The 18,603-nt window shown below is 56.4% G+C and overlaps 5 protein-coding genes across 5 annotated transcripts; 2 read left to right on the forward strand and 3 right to left on the reverse strand.

The window, feature by feature from the left end:
- Positions 1 to 211: 211 nt before the first annotated feature.
- Positions 212 to 7,643, reverse strand: GUITHDRAFT_103531 (hypothetical protein; the record flags this gene model as incomplete). The annotated part of the gene is made up of 6 exons (XM_005837873.1): positions 212 to 1,864; positions 1,915 to 5,961; positions 6,166 to 6,495; positions 6,559 to 6,635; positions 6,685 to 6,769; positions 6,822 to 7,643. 6 exons carry the CDS (start codon positions 7,641 to 7,643, stop codon positions 212 to 214), a joined length of 7,014 nt encoding a protein of 2,337 aa, XP_005837930.1.
- Positions 7,644 to 8,188: 545 nt separating this feature from the next.
- GUITHDRAFT_103532 (hypothetical protein) lies at positions 8,189 to 10,368 on the forward strand (the record flags this gene model as incomplete). Its single annotated transcript, XM_005837874.1, has 11 exons — positions 8,189 to 8,277; positions 8,328 to 8,406; positions 8,453 to 8,492; positions 8,540 to 8,641; positions 8,687 to 8,774; positions 8,820 to 8,926; positions 8,979 to 9,058; positions 9,176 to 9,592; positions 9,683 to 9,763; positions 9,903 to 9,962; positions 10,126 to 10,368. 11 exons carry the CDS (start codon positions 8,189 to 8,191, stop codon positions 10,366 to 10,368), a joined length of 1,386 nt encoding a protein of 461 aa, XP_005837931.1.
- A 103-nt stretch (positions 10,369 to 10,471) lies between these two features.
- GUITHDRAFT_161756 (hypothetical protein) lies at positions 10,472 to 11,622 on the reverse strand (the record flags this gene model as incomplete). Its single annotated transcript, XM_005837875.1, has 6 exons — positions 10,472 to 10,516; positions 10,702 to 10,758; positions 10,822 to 10,932; positions 10,977 to 11,218; positions 11,302 to 11,491; positions 11,536 to 11,622. 6 exons carry the CDS (start codon positions 11,620 to 11,622, stop codon positions 10,472 to 10,474), a joined length of 732 nt encoding a protein of 243 aa, XP_005837932.1.
- Positions 11,623 to 13,339: 1,717 nt separating this feature from the next.
- On the forward strand, positions 13,340 to 15,861 carry GUITHDRAFT_103535 (hypothetical protein; the record flags this gene model as incomplete). The annotated part of the gene is made up of 2 exons (XM_005837876.1): positions 13,340 to 14,860; positions 15,010 to 15,861. 2 exons carry the CDS (start codon positions 13,340 to 13,342, stop codon positions 15,859 to 15,861), a joined length of 2,373 nt encoding a protein of 790 aa, XP_005837933.1.
- Positions 15,862 to 15,991: 130 nt separating this feature from the next.
- On the reverse strand, positions 15,992 to 17,354 carry GUITHDRAFT_66600 (hypothetical protein; the record flags this gene model as incomplete). Its single annotated transcript, XM_005837877.1, has 6 exons — positions 15,992 to 16,228; positions 16,280 to 16,504; positions 16,647 to 16,799; positions 16,956 to 17,069; positions 17,119 to 17,203; positions 17,254 to 17,354. 6 exons carry the CDS (start codon positions 17,352 to 17,354, stop codon positions 15,992 to 15,994), a joined length of 915 nt encoding a protein of 304 aa, XP_005837934.1.
- Positions 17,355 to 18,603: the final 1,249 nt, after the last annotated feature.

The raw sequence follows: 18,603 nt of genomic DNA on the forward strand, positions 1-18,603 counted from the left end.
GAGGGAGAGAGGGAGGGAGGGAGGTGATCTTGCCTGCCATCGATTTCTCTGAACGATTGCTATCTTCTTTCGCTCCCTCGCGGCTTTTCCTTCAGTGGACTGATCCTGCAAGGCAAAGAGAGGTGAGCGCAAGAGAAGGAAAGCAAAGAGAGGGAGGAAGAATGAAAGATGGAGGCTTGCAGGAAGCTGAAGGGTGAGAGGAGGGAGTGAGCTAGAAGGGAAGCAGGAGGCAGTCGTAGCCAGAGAGGAAGGGCAGGAAGGGGAAGGGGAGGATGGACTTCGAGGCTCCTACCGCCTCCGAGATCTGCTTGAGCTCCCTCCGGCGGTACAGCGCGTTGGAGAGGTTGTAGGCCATGACGGAGGTGACGGGGGCGTTGTAGAAGAAGTCGAGGTAGAGCATCGCCATGAAGGCAGCATGCCCGGGATCGAAGTTGGCGAGGGAGCCCTCGAGCACCGGGATGTCGAGCCTGCAGAAGTTGATGGCGAAGTCAGCGTATGTGAAGAGGACGCGGAGGACGGCGAGAGCGGGTCCAGTGAGGAAGTGGAGGTAGAGGCCGATGAAGTCGTAGACGCCATAGATCCTTCTCGAACGGATGTAGATGCCGCTCACTGCTATGCTGTTGACCCAGGCCCGCAGTCCCCAGCAGCCGAGCTCGATCAGAGCCAGCCCCCCAAGAGGGAGGAAGACGAAGAAGACAAAGAAGCGCTGGGTGGGCTGCCACAGGAGGAAGGAGACGAGGAAGAAGACGGGAATGAAAACCAGCATGGCCGACACGAGGCTGGACCAGAGCTGCCTCCCCACGTAGCCAGAAGCGTCATGGATGGGGAAGTGCCAGACGCGGATGAGGGTATGGTCAGCCCTCAGCTGCATCATCATCCGCCGGTAGGAGCGAAAGATCTGCAGCCATGCCCATAGGAAGGAGGCGATGATGGCTAGCTGACCTGCCGAGGTCCCCGTGAGCATGGAGGAGAGGAGCTGCTCGAAGAACGCGGGCCCGTCTCCGTAGATCGACTCCATTACCGTGTAAGAGAGCGCGACGATGTCGTACCTGTTGGAGTAGGGGGCGGTAGGATAGGCCGCCATGCTGGAGGAGGAGGAGACGGAGGTCTGGTAGTTCCCCAGCGCCTCACGGTACCTCACGACCTCTGCTCGCAGTCTCTCGAGCCCGAACACGACCCTGTTGGTCAGCGACTGTAGGGCAACCAGGAGAACGAAGACGGCGCAGGCTGACATCCCGAAGCCCTGGAGGAGGCGGACGGGGTAGTTGAAGCCCGTCTCGAAGCTTCCTCCTCTTCCTCCTCCTTCCCCGACCAGCCGGTCCACGAGTTCCTTCCCGTAGTCTGCGAGGATGCCGAGGAGCCCCCAGAAGCCCTCCAACTCCACCACCTCCCTCTTGACCTCCTTCTCGTCCTGGATCCGAACTTTCTTCTGCCGCGCCATCGCCTCCTCCGTTGACGCCTTGCGAGCAAGGACGATCTCGCGGTCCTTGGCGTTCTCTTTCCTCAAGATCTCCCTCCTCTTTTGCAGCCCGGTGGCCTCAGCCTGCGCCTTCCCGTCCTCGTTGCTGCCCAGGTTGTGTCCGTGCACCATGGGGCCATGGGAGGAGGAGGACGCTCTGGTGACCTCCTCCTCCTTGGGGTGAACTCTGTTCTTCTTCCTCCGCATGCTCCAAGTCCTCTTCACCTTCTTCTCCCTGGCCTCAGGGCTGACCAGCAGGTTTCTGAAGGCAGTCAGGTAGCGTTTCTGCCTGTACGTGAAGTACTGCAGGCTGTCAGTCTGAACCACCAGCCGAAGGAGGATGATGGTGATGGCGAAAGTGTTGATCACCATGAGCCCTCCGCACAGGACGATCTCCTGCTGCACCTGAAGCAACAGTGAGCAGCGGCAGACTGGTAGGACGCTCCTCCTCTTACCTTGGAAGGAGACCCATAGGAGGCGATCACAGCACGGAAGTACAAGGCAGAAACGATGGCGAAGACTATGCAGCCGAGGAGGGAGAGTTGAATCCAGACCCGACTTCTGTCCACGATGTTGGCGTTGAGGAGGAGGATCATCCCTCCCAGCCCGAGCATCAGCACGAGCCGGTACGAGAGCAGCTCAGATGCAGCTGGGATTGCAAGGTTGCTGGCGTACAGGGGCTGCGCCTGGCTGGCCACGTACCCGTCAGAGGCGAAGAAGACGTAGTAGAAGCCTGTCTCAGCTGTTGTGAAGAAGTTGACCCCAGCAAAGAGCGTGTAGCCCCTGTCGCATGCTCCATCCTCGCACACCCACGACGGAGGCTGCGTCAGGTTCCAGTCTACAAACTCCTCGCACCCGCTAGTGGTGTTGGGAGGGAACACTAGGGTTCCTGGCTCCACCCAGTCCTGCCCGCACGTCACGATGTGCAGCGAAACCTCTGAGCTCCTTCGCAGTGCGTTGCCGCTGCTGTCGAGGACGCGGACCTGAGCTGAGGTGATGGTGGGCTGGGAGCCGACGACCCCGGTGATGGTGTAGACGGAGGGGAGGGAGACGAAGCTGCTGCCCAGGTTGAAGTCGTAGGGACCGAGCGAGCGCTTGGGGACGGAGAGTCCAGGAGCCGTTCCGACGAGAGGGACGGAGATGTTGATCGAGGCGACGAGGTTGGTCACAAGGAAAGGATCTGAATCGTCGCTGAACGTGCCCCCGTTGCGGAAGCGGATGCGATAACGACCAGGCTGGGCCCTTCCCAGCACCACCAGCACGTCAGCGACGCCGTTGGTGTCGGTGACGTCGGTGGAGGCGTTGAGGGAGAAGCCGGTGGTGGTGAGGAGGATGAGTCGGGTGGTGTAGACGGTAGTTATCAGCACCTGATCCTTGAACAGGTAGGAGCTCTGGGGGGAGGGGCCGCCACTGACCGTCTTGAACTGTAGGGGCCCGCAGTAGCTCGCGTCCTCAGCTGTACACTCCACTGCGATCTCCGCCTCTACCGTCACGCCCTCCAGCGGCTGCCCGTTGGCCAGCCTGGCCTGCACGCGCACTAGGAACTCCTGCCCCTGCCCAACCACCTGCGGTATCCTGCTGATGATGCTGAGGAGGAAGGGCTTCTCCGATACGCCGAAGGGAGGAGAGAGCAAGTAACCTTGCCCCTCCGGCAGCCACAGCGAGCTGTTGTCCAGCAGAGTTTCTACGTCCCTGGTCACCCCCTCACCCCCAATCGCGAACGAGTACCACCCGAAACGCAAGGTTCTCGACATACCAAGGATAGAGGAGGAAGCGAGGAGCGGGGAGCCCGTGCTGGCTGCCCGAGCATACCCCAGCTGAAGGCCCTGTAGGGTGACGTTGACAACCTCCGTGTCTCCTGCTCCTGGTTGCGTCCCGACGGCAAGTCCCGCCATCTGGACGGTGAGCACAGGAGGTCGCCATGCGCTCGGGTAGAGGAAGGCGGTATTGCCGCTCCAGCGCTGGATGCGCACAGAGACGGCTGCCAGGATCTCTTCACCCCCTCCTCCTCCCGCACCCAGCGCAGTCTTGTTCCACAGGAGCATGTCGGCCCTGCCGGGGAGGAGGTTGAAGGGGGGAGTGGAGTAGGAGATGTAGACTTGGTCCATGACGGTGAACTCAGACGTCAGGATGTGGAGCTTGGAGGTCTGGCTGGCAGCAGACTGCCAGGAAGGGCCGAACAGGAAGACCTGGAAGCGATAGGTGCCCGGCCTCGCTGCTGACAGCGACAGGCTCGGCACGTGCGCGTAAGTCTCACCATCCGAGTGCAACGCGGACTGTAGGGAGACGATGCCTGACAGCTGCCCAGCGTTGGCCGAGCACTGGGATACGCACTCGAGGAGCAGGTAGACCTGCGCCCCCTCCACCGCCTTCCCGCTCTGGTCGAGGAGGGAGAACCTGAGGTCCTGCGGGTGGACTTGCCCGATGTTGGAGACGTTCTTGGCGTCGCAGTCCCACACACAGGGGATGGGAGTGAAGTCGCTGTAGAACGCGTTGCGATCCCTGAGCTGGGCCATGGCACTGACCTTGCTGTACCTCATCCGCAGAAAGACTCTCCTCCGCAGGTTGAACGCGTTCAGCTCCAGCACGTACACGCCTGCTAGGGTTGTGTGCAGGCTGATCAAGAGCTCGCTGGTGCTCACGGACATGCTGTAGTCCATGCTCACCGCCTCCTCCGACCGGCTGTTCCACAAGTGAGACATCCGCACCTCGAGGCCGTGGAAGGGCACGAGGGCGTCAAGGTCGTCGTAGCAGGAGACAGGGATGGAGAAGTTGATGCTGCGACTTTGCGACGAGAAGTCGGACGGGTCGAGGAGGAGGGAGGGCTGCCCGTTGACGGTGGCGGACTGAACGAGGGGGGTGGGGCCTGTGACGATGCGGGCGATGGGGTTGCGTACAAGGGAGGAGCGGACGGAGCTCGCACAGGCGGGGGCCCAGGCCGAGTATCCCCTCAAGCACGAGATATGCTCGTTCGAGAAAGCGTTGAGCGCGACGAACCTCCACAGCGTGCGGGTAGAGTTGTCAGTCGAGGAGGAGTTGATGAAGAGGTTGGTGAAGGTGACGTCACCAGTGCTCTCTGTGAAGTTGCAGGCCCTGGGGAAGCTGGCCTCCTGTATGTCCATCAGGCCCAGGGAGGCTTGCGTGCTGTTCTTCAGCCCCGGCACCACCGAGTCGTCTACGAACGCCTGCAGGCTCGTTGCAGCCTCCAAATACTTGGCTGTCCCATAGATGAAACAGACCAGCCGCCCTGACAGACCTTCTCCCCTTGCGTCAACGATCCTTGCTGCTGGGAAGGGCTTCAGAACCTCTCCTGCCTGCACGATGTCGGGGACTCCAACGACTGTCCTGATGAAGGCGCAGGCGCGCAAGGCTGAGCAAGCGGCCTCAGCCTCTAGCACCATGCTCGATGCCTGCACTTGAATTCCCGTGGGATAGAGCGTGTCGTCTATCCTCAAGCATGGCTGCAGGGAGCTGATGGAGGGAGGAACGACGAGGAGCTGGAAGGAGGCGAGGGAGGCGGAGCCATACTTGCCGGAGCCAGCGACAAATTTGGAGCTGGTCACGACGGGGTTCATGTCGACGCTGTAGCTCGACCACAAGGACACGTTGACTCCCCAGGGGACCATCTGGAGCTCGACGAATTTGCCAGGCACGAAGGCGTTGGAGGAAGAGCCATGCACGAGGATCCACAGCAGCGACTGGCCCAGCTCTAGCGACGTATACACCGTCATGGCAACAAGACCCTGACACGGCGAGGAGGGCGGGACGAGCTTGTCCCCGAAGAAATGCCCGAAGGAGCACTGGCCCCCGGCATGGCGGCAGACGGGCTGGTAGGAGGGGCCGCACAAGGAAGGGGAGGCTCCGACAGTCACGAGCCCGACTGAGCTTGTCACGTTGATCTGCCTGGACGCTACTGGCCGACCGAAGAGGTAGAAGATTACCTCGTACTCCCCAGCAGCCCCGAAGGTGGAGAAACGGAAGGTGCCCGCCGCTCTCCCGCTCCCCGCACTCCCCAGCAGGACCACAGCAGGGCTGCCCAGCAGGATCTTGAACCTAGAGTCTATCTCGTTCATCCTCACTGGAGTTCGCATCTCCCCGAAGGCGATGGAGGAAGGACCCTCTAGGTAGAGCTCAGCTGTCTGCACAGCGGAGGGGAGAGGTCGGACGCGGGGCACTAGCGCAGCTCCATCGAGCGAGCTGGGATGCTGGAACTTGACCTCGAACTGCTCGCCTTCTACTGCCCGGTCCGGCCACGAGAGGATGGAAACAGAGGAAGGGGAGCTCGCCGCCAGTGGTGCTGGGAGGTGGAGGAAGGCGACGGTAGCAAGCGCGCCGAAGCCATCGGAGCTTGCCGCCCGCTCGCTCACATTGAATGCTGGTTGGAGCTGCACCTGAGACCACACGAAAACTTCCCCGTGACAGACAAACGCGAGGAGCAGCAGGGGTTGATCGTAGCCCAATACGGAGAGGTTTGGGAAGCTGACGAAACCATCAGTGCTTGCCTGTAAGCGTCAAGTCAGCGCGAGACAGCTTGAAATCTCGATCGAGCAGAACAACGACACAGGCAGCCGAGGACATCACTTTGAACAGCGAAGATGAGAGAGAAAACATCTCGCACAAACGGAAAAGGCTGTGAGAGCGAGATGGGGGAGGGAGGGGAGGGGAGGGAGGGGAGGGGAGGGAGGGAGGGAGGGAATGCAGATCACCTGAGCTGTGTTTCCTGACAGGACAACAGAACCCAAAGACCATTGCTCCATCTCCTCAGCATCCAGTGCAATCGTCTCCTCTAGACTTCCGTTCAGATCGTAACGGAAGTCCAACCCGACAGCGTGAACGGTGACATTCAGATCGATCCCAGGGACTCCCCTACTCGGCAGCGAACCAATCCCAGCAAAGCCTCCACCTGCGATCACTCGAAGAGCTGGAGGAGAGCTCGAGAGCTTCATCGGAACCTCCCGGTTGTCAAACTGGATATCTGTGCCTGACTCGCGACCCGGGGAAGCGAGGGGATCGGCTTCGATGGAGGAGATGGCAGGCTGCGGGGTGGAGGGAGAGGAGGAGAGGAAGTGAGTTGGAGAAGCGAGTCAAGCAGGCTTTACCTTGACTGTCACCCACTCGGAAGCATTCAATGCCGACTCGGCCGTGTAGAACTCTAGACGATAAGCTCCCGGCAACGCTGTCAGGTCAATCAGAACATGACACGCGAAGGTACACGAGAGCTTCACCAGCGTCGAAAGCCAGACGCTTGAAGTCGGCCACTCCATCTCGGTCTGTAAGGACGGAACTTCCAACGAGACTCACTTGGCAAACCTGTTCCACATCGCTCTCATTCGCTGGCAAAGGCAACATGGGACAGGTTCACCGGCTGGTTGCTCGCCGCATGGGCGGTGCTGGACCACGTTGGGTCGCAGAAGGGAAGTCGAGATCGAACGACAGGACTCAGCCTGAAGTCAACCACGTGCACCGCAATCGTGATATCCCTCAACGGCCATCCGTTCCTGTTCAAGGCCTGTACCTTGAAGGACATGTTGGTCAACGGGTAGCAGTCAATGATCATCGGGTTGCCGCTTGCGAAGAGGGTCTTGAGCACTGGGCGCTTGTCGAGCTTCAGGACGGTTGAGGTATCCCAGACCCCTCTCAGCAGGACTGTAGAGAGCACAGAGATGATGCAGGTGAACGACAGGACTGAAAACCATCGGCTCCTCACTCGGTCTTCCACTGGGTCGAACCAGACCGGCGGCTCACGTAGGATCTTGAACGAGTCCTTGAGCTGGACGTCCTTCCCTCCTGCAGGGCTCGCGTCCCTCGAACGATCTTCCGACCATGTGACGCTTTGCTGTTCGTCTCCGTCCTTGTCTGCCCTTGACTTCACCTCCCTCGTCCTCCTTGAGCTCGTAACGCTCACGTCGTCTCTTGCAGACACGCTGATGCTGTTCGACCTCCTCCCCGAGTCTGGAGGGCGTGAGGAATGCTCCTCGGCATCAAAGATGTGGTTGGCATCACTCAGGTCGTCCTTCAAGGTTGCTTCGGACTTGACCGACTGAACCTCGTAGTCGTCCTGGGCCTTCTTGGCAGAGAAGTAAGACAGGAGCTTCTTGAAGAAGCCTTGCTTGTTCGGCAACGGAGGTCGATCGAGCTGTTCACTTCCTCGCACAGGAGGGGTCTTGATCCGCAAGCCTTCCATCCCTACCGGTCTAAATCAGCCTGAAAGCGGCATGCTGCTTTGCAGGTCCGGTAAGAGAGAAGCGCCTCGGGTTCAAACCACAGCAAGCTCGTCCCTCCCACTTGCCGTCTCCTTCCTCGCCATCTCCTTCCTCGCCGTCTCCGCTCCTTCACCTCACCCTGCCATGGCCGTCGGAGGGGGGAAACCCAGCTAGAGGGGCGGTTGCATGGTAAAAGGGAAATGCCGATTTAAACCGCACTAGAATACCATGAATCGAATAGAACCGCTCTACACTCAAGGTTTCGCACATGCGGTATATGCGGTGGGAGGCGAGAGTCAAGGGTGCTGAACATGGCGTCGGAGAGGATCAAGCGATGCCGGCATGTCCGTCATGAAGGTCACCAGCTCTCAATGAGGAGGATGCATGTCTCTTGCGGACCCCCCTCATGCTCTCATGGGAGGTAGCGATCAAGTAGTTGGCAGATCAAAACAAGGCGTGTGTGCCCTGTCTCCTGTTAGAGGCAGCCGTTGATCCGCCTTGAGGACGAAGGAGCGAGCTCTTGGACATGGTGGTGAACCAGGAGCAGAAGAGGGAGAAGACGCATGACAACCAGCAGCAGCGAGCAGCTCCCTTGGGGATCAGGATATTCGAAAGGTTTGCCTCAAGTCCTGCCGCTGCCGCTGCCGCTTACAATGCCCTTCCAGCCTCTTCCCAGGAAGATGGTATGGTCATGCCGTCCTTGCCTCTTGCATTCCCATCTTTCTCTCTGCCAACCCGGGGCAGGTGAGCGCCTCCCATGATGTTTGCAAGATCCTGACCATTGCCTCAGAGCTTCTTTCTCGGGCTCTACACAGAGTATCTTGTGCAAGGTCTCTCGAGATGTCTCGAAGGCCCTCTTTGTGAACGTCTTGTACAGATTTCGGTGTATCGCGCGAGACTGTCTCTGCCCTGTTCTTCTTCTCCCTGGCGGGAAGCTCTGTCTATCTACAGCTGATCGGGCGGGTAGTCGATAGGATAGGTCACCGTCCCTGGAGGCTGGGAGGAGGCTCAAGTTGCATGACAGGAACCAGAGCAACGGTCAAGCTCGGGCTGCTTCCCTTCTGCATGTCGCTGCTGGTTATGTCGCAGTCCCGGAATTTCTACCTTACATGGTGACCCGTTCCGCTACCCACCTTGTCTTGTGACAGAAATTCCAGCCTCTCGTACGTTGGGATGCGCATGCTGGGCCCGGAGACTGTGGCCTTCTCAGCTATGGTGACTGTGAACAGATGGTTCCGCAAGCTGAGAGGGAGGGCAGCAGCAGGTGAGTCAGATGTCCCCAGCTCGAGGGGTTGGGCTGAGTCCGGAGGGTTCAGGGCTCCAGATAGCGCTGGCGCTACAATTGCAACTTGCTGCTGTTGTGAATGTGCTGATGCAGCAGTATGGATGGAGGGAGGTGTGAGAACTTGAAGAATCGCCTCCTCCCTCTCTTCTCTGTCTCCCTCTCTCCATTCTACCCCATCCCCCTCCCCCTCTTACGCTGCTCTCTATATCGTCACTTGATGGATTGCAGGTCACGATGCTGTGCACGCTCGTCGTCCTTCTGCTGGACCTCCCTGCCCTGCTCTTCCTGCAGAATTCACCGGAAGAAGTCGGGTTGCTCCCCGACGGGCTCAAGCACGAGGGCGACAGTCTCGAAGAGGCAGAGGGAGGGAAGGAGGAGGAGCGCGAGATTAACTTCACCTTCTGGGAAGCCATTCGAACCTACCAGTGCTGGTTCATCATCGCCGTGGCCTTCACCTTGGGGTCTGGGTGGGGGGGCATGAACGTTCACTTGCAAGCCTTCTGCGCAGAGCGGGGGATGCTCCCTTCGAGCACGTCGCTGATTTACTCTGCGGTCGGACTGTTCGTTCCAGCAGGAGCAGTGATCACCGGAGGCCTGCTAGACGGTGTGAGCAACAACAACGACAAGCTGCGGAGATGCTCCGTGGTAAAGCTCCCCTCCCCATCCCTGATCCTGCCCGGCCTCGTAGACTGACTGGCTGTCCGCAAGCTTCCGTTCGCTGCTGCTGTCGCGCAGATAATAGCTATCTTCATGTCCAACTCCGCCATGGCGTTCTCTTTTGGAGTGTTCACGGGGTTGTTTGTGGGAGGCAACCAGGTTCGATGTTTCACCTCCGTCGTTCCCTTTCCCCTCACCTCTTCTACATAACTTGTCCGCTCTCCCACCCCTTCTTCTCCCTCCGCTGATATCCTGCTCAGCTTCCCCTTTCTTTCAGCACGCTGACTATGAAGTGTAGGTGATGGGGATTACCATCTTTGCGTCATTGTATGGAAGGGCGCATGTTGGTAGCATGCAGGTGAGAACCATGATGATGATGATGATGACGACGACGACGACGATGACCATGATGATGATGATGATGATGATGATGATGATGATGATGATGATGATGATGATGAGGAGGAGGAGGAGGAGGAGGAGGAGGAGGAGGATTCAATTCTAAACGTAATCATTTGCAGGCACTCTTGGCTGCTGCAGGCCTCCTGGGGGTAGCGATTGGGCCTGTCTTCTTCGCAATAACACATTCAGTGTGGAAATCATTCAACCCGATATTGATTGCAACGGCAAGCACACAACTCTTCTTATGCGCCATGTTCTTCTTCATCGCAGCTCCCAGGAAGGAAGGTGGAGGATGCGATGAGGGGAACCCTGGAGACAATGCTCATCCTCTAGCGGAGAAGGATGAGCTCGATGGGGTGTAGCGATGCCTTGAAAGGATCCTGTGCATAGCATGTTCAATGTTTATTGCTTTTCTTTCTACTCTATGAAGGTCCAGAACAAATCAAGGAATGCCTGTCCATAGCTTCATTCTAGCGCTGCGCTGCGCTGTTCACACTGAAGGATAAGAACCTGAGAACATGCCATTAAGCGCCGCACAGCAGCAGCCTTGACATTCCCACCTGCGCGCGAGGAAACAGAGATCTTGAGAAGGAGGAGATTGAACTCTCGTGTGAGACAGAACTGTTTCTCATCTCGACCAGGACCTTATCCTCTCATCAATGTGCAAACCGATCAACCACATGATTGAAAGTCACCAGCTTCTCGACATCTTCTAACCTCTGCTGTGAAGACAACACTGCAACGATAGCTGCCTGCAAACATTACAAGAGCAGCGGTGAGCGAGGAGAGGGGGGGAACTGAGCAAGAGAAACCACCTTGAGAGGGCTGATCGAAGGGTTGAAGGCACAGTTCTCTGCGTATCCTCCTCCAACGATCTTTCCGCAAGATAGCATCAGCGCAACGCCTGATGGTGAGCGGGTGTACGGCTGCGAGCAGATCAACCAGCAGAGCGAGAGTGGGAGAGGCAAACCGCGTAAGATCGGTTAGCACGTTCGAGTGCGACATCTGCTAGAGGCCTCCATGCCTCCTCGGGCACTTCGACAAGCTCCAGCTCGTGTGCTTGCTCGCTCAACAGTCGTCCTCTGCCTCCGAGGTCCTTCGGGGAGAAGGCGGAGGGAAGGAGAGCATCGATGTCTGTGGGTTTCTTGGACGGTGAGATCCAGATCGACAGCTGAGAAGCTTCAGCGAGCTCTGAGATGATCTGCCTGCAGTCTGGAAGCACGGAGTCACATGCAAGTGCAACAGGAAGGCAGCGAGTGAGGGTCAGGGGAAGCACAGCCTCGAGAGTTTCTCACATCCGCAGGGTGCCATGGAGACGGCCAGGTGGGATATGGACCTTTCCCCATGATTGATCGCGTTGGTGATGGCGAACTCCTCTGCATGTATGACATGCTCGAGCCCCTGGTGCCGGAACTCTACATTGCCTCCCAGATAGGACGTGCCGCTCTCCCCGACTGCAACGGCTCCTACCCTGAAACCCGAGATCTGAGACAAGTCAGGAGGACAGTCAACTGGAGCAAGCAACACACCTCTGGCTTCGAAAACCCCTTCGCTTCCTCGAGCAACCGATACAGACCAACTGCAACTACCTGCACGAGACGGCTCAGCCATGGCATCTCGCCGCTTTGCACCCATGGCCACCTGTTATGACACCCCCGGTCGATCCTCTCGCACTCTCCTCTCCGTCCCCTAAACACCACCTGCCCACCCTGCCCGCCCGCCCGCTCTCCCTCCTTCCTTCCGGTTTTACTTGGTCTCAGATTTCTCCATGAGTCTGAGTCTGATGCTGCTGCTAATGCTAATGATGATTTTCATATTGCTGCTGCTGCTGCTGCTGCTGCTGCTGATGATGATGATGATGATGATGATGATGATGATGATGATGGTGCTGGTGCTGGTGCTGGTGCTGGTGCTGGTGCTGATGATGATGCTAGTGATGCTGGTGCTGGTGGTGGTGCTGGTGGTGGTGCTGGTGGTGGTGGTGGTGGTGGTGCTGTTGGTGGTGGTGGTGGTGCTTGTGCTGGTCCTGGTGCTGGTGCTGCTGGTGGTGCTGGTGCTGGTGCTGCTGATGATGATGACGATGATGATGCTCTACGACTTCTCTCATGTCTTGCATCACCTCGTCGTCTTCTTCGTCCTCCTTGTCATCACCGCATCCTCCCATGCGACTCCTTTGGCAAAAGTTTCATCCCCCTCATCCCCATGCTTCATCTCCCTCATTACTGCCTCATTACCCATGCAAAATCCGTTATGAATCACCAGAGATTTGTAACCATCAAAATGCTGTATGAGGGTTGAGTACCCACCCCCTTTTAAATTCATGGCGAAACCCCATCCGTTGGTACGATCACCCTTGCAGGACCCCCTTTCAAAGAACCCACCCCACCCTCTGTTCTCATGAAGTACCCCTTGAAAGTACTTTGCAAGGAGGGGTCCCTGGCTTGCAGGGACCAGCACGAGGGAGAAAGTTCGACAAGTTCCTTTGTACATGACCCCACCCCTAATGAAGAGTACCTCCACCCTATCACAAATCCATCACTACCCAGCGGACCCAGGAAGACTCGAAGAAGTACCGGTACTTTTCAACATTTCCTTTGTAGGAGAAGACCCGTATTCAACAATTTCAGTACCCCTGACCCCAATCAAGTATACCCCTACCACCATTTCGAATTACCCCTACCCCCAGTTTTCTCAATACTCTCCCCTTGCGCCCGCTGCTTCTCGCCATGAGCTCGTCCGCTTGTACCTCCAGCATCAGCTCTTCTACCTCCCCTCTGCCCCCTTCCCTTCCTGATCATGCTCATGCGTTCTATCCTCTCTTATGTTCTTCCTCCCCTTCCAGCCCCTTCGAGTATGCAAGTACTGTACATGTCCTCCAGCATGGAGTGGAATCAACAAAGTGATACTAAAATCATGTCTTTCACGATCATTTGGATCATCATTCACAGCAACGCATTGATTTGTAGCGAAATCAATCTCCTTGTATTGATGAATGTCTCTGTATTCATAGCATCTCTTCTTCTTACAGTCAGGATCCTGGATCTCTACATCGCAGCCTGTGAACTTCATGTTTGCGTCCCATTTAGTCTTGTTCCATCCATGGAATGAACTCGAGATGCTTGTTTGTTTGATAATTGAAGATACAAGAGCTTTTCTTGATCTGACATGTCCTTGATCAGGAACCCTTAGCGCTAGGCTTCAATTCGCGCACAGAATTGACCTGAGGCCCGATCCTGGAATCTTTGCTCGCGCCGTGCCACCATGCCATTCAATATGCCATGGAGGAATCCTCTGCTAGAGATATGCTTCCTGTCTGCCATCGCGTTGCTGTGCATGATTGATTGTTGCAATGGCGCGCCAACGGGGGCTGTTATGGGCATAGATTTCGGTACTGACAACTGTGTCGTTGCGATTGCACGCAGGAAGGGAGTTGATATTGTTAGCAACGAAGCCTCTCAAAGAAGCACTCCCTCAATTGTATCTTTCGGAGCAAGTGAGAGGTTCATCGGAGAGCGAGGCTCCTCACAGAGGATGATGAACCTCAAGAACACCGTGTCAGAGCCGAAGAGGTTACTCGGAAGGAAGCTGCATGATGGGGAGGAGCTGCAAGACTTCACCATCAAGCTTGAGGAAGAGAACGAGGAAGTTGTTTCCAGAGTCTCTCTCTGTGGACATGATAGGACGTTCACCCCCACTCAGCTCGTGTCAATGATCCTTGGGAACTTGAAGAAAATAGCTCAAGCTGATCATGGATCTGAAGTGATTGACTGCGCCATCGGAGTTCCTGTGTACTTCACCGAAAAGCAAAGAACTGCTTTGAGAGAGGCTGCTTCCATTGCCGGATTGAAATCCCTTCGATTGATCAATGACAACACAGCCACAGCTCTGGCATACGGTATTACCAAGACTGACTTGCCAGAAGACAACCCGAGACATGTAGTCTTCCTGGATTTAGGACATGAGAGCACGCAAGTTTCTGTAGTTGCTTACAAGAAGGGGCAACTCAAGGTCTTATCACATTCGTACAACAAGGAGATCGGCGGTAGACACATTGATAAATTGCTGTTCGAGCACTTCGCGGAAGTTTTCAACCAGAAATACGGTGTCGATGCTAGGAAAAATTCACGTGCAAGCTTGCGCCTTCGCACTCAATGTGAAAAGTTGAAAAAAACCCTTTCAGCAAATCCGAAGGATCTCGAAACGCCGATTCATGTTGAATGTATGATGGAAGATAAGGATGTATCAGGTATGTTCACTAGGGCGCAGCTCGAGGAATTGTTAGAAGGCCAGGGATTGTTGGCCAAGATCCAATCTACCATTGAATCAGCCATGGAGTTGTCTGGAATCAAGATGGATCAGGTGGACAGCGTCGAGATGGTTGGAGGAACTTCGAGAATCCCTAGAGTTCGTGAGTTGGTATCGGAATTCTTTGGCAAGGATTCAAGAACAACCATCAACGCTGCCGAGAGTGTGGCAAGAGGTGCATCCTTGGCTTGTGCGATGCTCTCGCCAGCCTTCAGGGTTCGTGAATTCCGCGTGTCGGACTGCTGCTTGTTTCCCGTTGAAGTGCAATATTACTCGGAGGACGGTTCGTGCAAAGGCAAATTGGAGTTCGAACGAGGCTCTGAGGTCCCAGGACAGAAGAGCCTGAAGCTCAAGACCGCTTCTCCGGTGCACTTTGAATGGATGCACAGTCAGGCTGAAGGTCTTCCGAAGGATGCATCTGTTGTGCTGTGCAAGCACAAAGTTAATGTTGATCCGAAGAAAGGAGAATGCTTGTTGAAGTTGGACTTGGGTTTGGGACTTGACGGATGCCCGGCCATCTTTTCTTGCGTGAAGGAAACTCAGGAAGAGGTTCTTGTCGAGCCTTCACCCCAGCGTACCCCCAAGAATCCAAGCTCAAACGCAACCAACACTACAGAGGAAGGAGCCGATAAGATGGCTGACGAAGCTGAAAACCTGCGGTTCCTGAAGCCCCGAAGACCAAACTTGTTACACGACAGGAGAAAATCTCTGTGGACACAACGTTTCAACTCGGAAATCTTCCTGAAGCCCTTGAGAGATTGATGGAGGATGAGCGAAATATGGCCAGCCACGATGAGCTTGTCCATGAGACCCATGCAAGCAAGAACTCGTTGGAAGAATATGTTTACAAGATGCGAGATGCAATCTCCTCCACGTACTCTCAGTACGAGTCGGAAGACAAGAAGCGCGAGTTTCTCAAGAGGCTGGACGACATGGAAGAATGGCTCTATGGAGATGGAGAAGAAACCAGCAAGGACGTGTACGTCGAGAAGCTCAAGGAGCTGAAGCAGATTGGGGATCCTATCGAGAGCAGGGCCAAGGACTTTGAAGACGTTCGAGAGGCCTTTGGGAAGATGAGGAGCTACATCGACTTGTGCAGGAGGATGTCGCATACCGAAGACAAGAGATTCTCTCACATCACAGCTGAGGAACGTGCCAAGGTTGTTGAGGAGTGCAACCAGTATGAGAAGTGGGTGCAGGAGCAGGAAACCATCATAAAGGCAGCTCCCAAGACTGAAGTTCCACCCAAGTTTGCGTCGGAAGTGGAGTCCAAGAGGTCTGACCTGGAGCATGCTTGCAAGAAGATCATGAACAGACCGAAGCCCAAGGCTCCTTCCCCTCCTCCTCAAGCTGACAAGCCTATGGAGGATCAGCCGAAAGAGGATGAGCAGGCCAAGGAGCAAGATGAGGATGAGCCTGAGGAAAGGAAGGATGAGGATGCCTGGATGGCAGACGAGGCAAAGCCCGACCAAGCAGCCCCAATGGACACGGAGGCAACAGGCGCCGCTGCGGAAGAGGATGGGCCCGTGGAGATGGAGAAGATGGACTGAAGCGTTGAGTGCCAGGATGAGGCAGACTAGAGAAAGGTGTGAGTGTTGGAAGTGGTTTAGAGTGAATCTTTTGTGGTCGGTTCTATCAGATAGTCTTCCTTCCTGCTGTACGTCCTGAGCTGCTGACCCCTCACGGCTTTTTCTGGCGAACTTCAAGGAATCTCTCAAGGGAGTAGGCGGAGGACCCTAGCAGGGTGATGGCGATTCCTACAGAGTTCCAAAAGGAGACTCTGTTACCGAAGATGATGACGGACAGCACCGTCTGCAGGGCCGTCTTGGCGCAGCCTGAGATGTGAGTTGTGAGCGGCGATCCGTACTTGATGAGCGCGAAGTAGGCCAGGTTGATCAGAAAGCCGACGACCGCCGCCTGAGGACGAAAGCGTCAGCTCCGACCGAGCGCATGCCGCCGGCGACTCACGTTGGTCATCATCAGCCAGAACATCCTTGACTCCATAGCCCCCGAGCTCAGAGCTCCCTTGAGCTCCCCCGAGATGTAGACCATGGGCGCTAGCGCGAGGATACCGAGGAAGGTCGTGTAGTGCATGAGGCGCCAGGTTGAGTTGCCCACCACCGGCAGAATCTTCTTGACCGAGGTAGAGTAGCAGGCTACCATGATGGAGGAGAAGATCCCAAAGATGAAGCCCTGCAACGAGTGCTGAGACTCTGCGCGTGGGGCTGGTGGGACATGGACAAGGAGGAGGAGGAAGGGAAGGGAGAAGGGGGCAGCAGGGGTGGGGGCAGTAGAGGGAGAAGGGGGAAGAGGGGGGAGAAAAGCGTAGGGGAACCTCATGGCTGAAGTTTAACTCCGTCACTGTCCCCAGGGCGAAGCCAACCATGACGACGATGGAGCAGGTTGAGGCGTTGAAAGAAGGCAGGACTCCGAGGAGGAGGTAGCTGATGAGAATGTTGAAGGGGATGACTAGAGATCGGAGGATCTGCTGAAAGTTCAGATCCTATTGATGGGAGGAATTTGGGGTGGGGTGGGTCCTGTTGATGGGAGGGAGGAGGACGGGAGGGGATCATGTTGATGGAAGGAAGGAGGGGTGGTGAGGGTCCCTTTGATGGGAGGAAAGAGGGAGGGGGGGATCCTGCACCTGGTAGAAGCTGATGTCGACGTGCTTGAGGCAGTAGTTGGTCGACGACAACATGGAGACGAAGAGGAGGGTGACTGGCAGAATCTTCATGGCGATCGCTCCATCCAGGTCAACCTGCCGCATGCTGTCACAGGACAGCCAGAAAGGAGCAGCTCGCCATGACAGGAGGAATGAAGGTAAGGACTCCGAGCTTGGTCGAGACCTCTCCGAGGATGTAGAGCAACGCCATGGCTACAACGAGCTGAAACCTGCGGGAGAATGATGAGAAATGAGGAGGAGAGAGAAGCTGCGCAAGTACTCGGTCACGAAGAGAGGATACTTGAACCGCGAGAAGATCAGCTTGTTCAAGAGGGTCAGGCTGAGGGACCTGTGGCGGTGGGTAAGGGAGATACGGGCCATGACAACAGCAAGCTCACGTGCTTAGGTAGAACAAGACCGCTCCCAGCGTCATCAGCGGTGAGTTGCTCTCCTCCTCCGCCACCTTCTTGCTCGTCTTGCCGGCGCTCGGCGCATTCATGCCCTGCCTCCTCCTCCATGGCGCGTGCTTCAGGATCCCGGCCGCGCCTATCCCCAACCCTCCTCCTCGGAGCCTGACTGCCGCCGAGGTAGCGATGCCACCATGGGTCAAAGAGGGCAATGAAAAGGAGACGTCCACATGGGAAGTGACGGCAAGGAGGAGCAGGAGAACAGTCCTGGAAATCGCCATTCGTTGGATCCGCAGGAGAAAGCTTGAAAGAGAAGCACGGACGAGAGCAGGTGCAAGGAGGATGAAGGAGGGGAGGGGAGGGGAGAGAGCAGGAAGGAGGAAGAGGAGGATCTGAGTACAAGAAGGAGGAGGGAGAGCAGCAGGAGGAACGGAACTAAGCGATGACAATTGCTGCCATTGCCGGGGGCCGGTCCTCTGGTCATCCATCTTCCCTGGTCGATACTACCTTGCGGCTCATGACCAGCACTTGACTGGAGGGCACCAGGAAGGAGACGGGGGAGAGCAGGAGCAGGAGCAGGAGCAGGAGCAGGAGCAGGAGCAGGAGCAGGAGCAGGGGAAAGACCACAGAGAGCAGACAGCAGGGACATGGGATGAGATGTTCTGGTGTCACAACATGTTGTTTGGATCTCAGAATGTCATAGCTGACTTCTTGGCAGGGAGATGTCAACGACAATCTATCGCTGCGGCACAGGTGGAGTAGATCTTCAGGCCTTGCAGTCGATCTGACGCTCGTCTCAGCTGGTTTCTTCGCTGCATTTGCATCTGTCTGTGCCAAGTTTGCATTCTCCGACTTGAACGATGTCAAGTTCCTAACCCAGGCCTGTAAGACCAACAACACTGAATTTCTTCTGATCCTCCTTGAACACCAAATCCTCCTCCTCCTCCTCCTCCTCCTCCTCCTCCTCCTCCTCCATCTCCTCCTTAGTCATCCCCATAATTCTTTTTTTTATTCTAATAAGAAGGAGCGAAGGCGGCCGAGCATAATCAGGAGAGGCAGCTCCTGCAGCGTTTTAGCCAGAATCCGCTGACGACGACGTTGTTCTCGTCGGCGGTCTTCTCATCGTCGGCATGATAATCTCCATCATGATGATGATGAAGAACAACAAGAAGATGATGACGATGTCCACCTCCACCACCACGACCACCACCACCACCTCCTCC

This window comes from Guillardia theta (assembly GCF_000315625.1).
Source record: "Guillardia theta CCMP2712 unplaced genomic scaffold GUITHscaffold_13, whole genome shotgun sequence".
Taxonomy (NCBI): Eukaryota; class Cryptophyceae; order Pyrenomonadales; family Geminigeraceae; genus Guillardia; species Guillardia theta.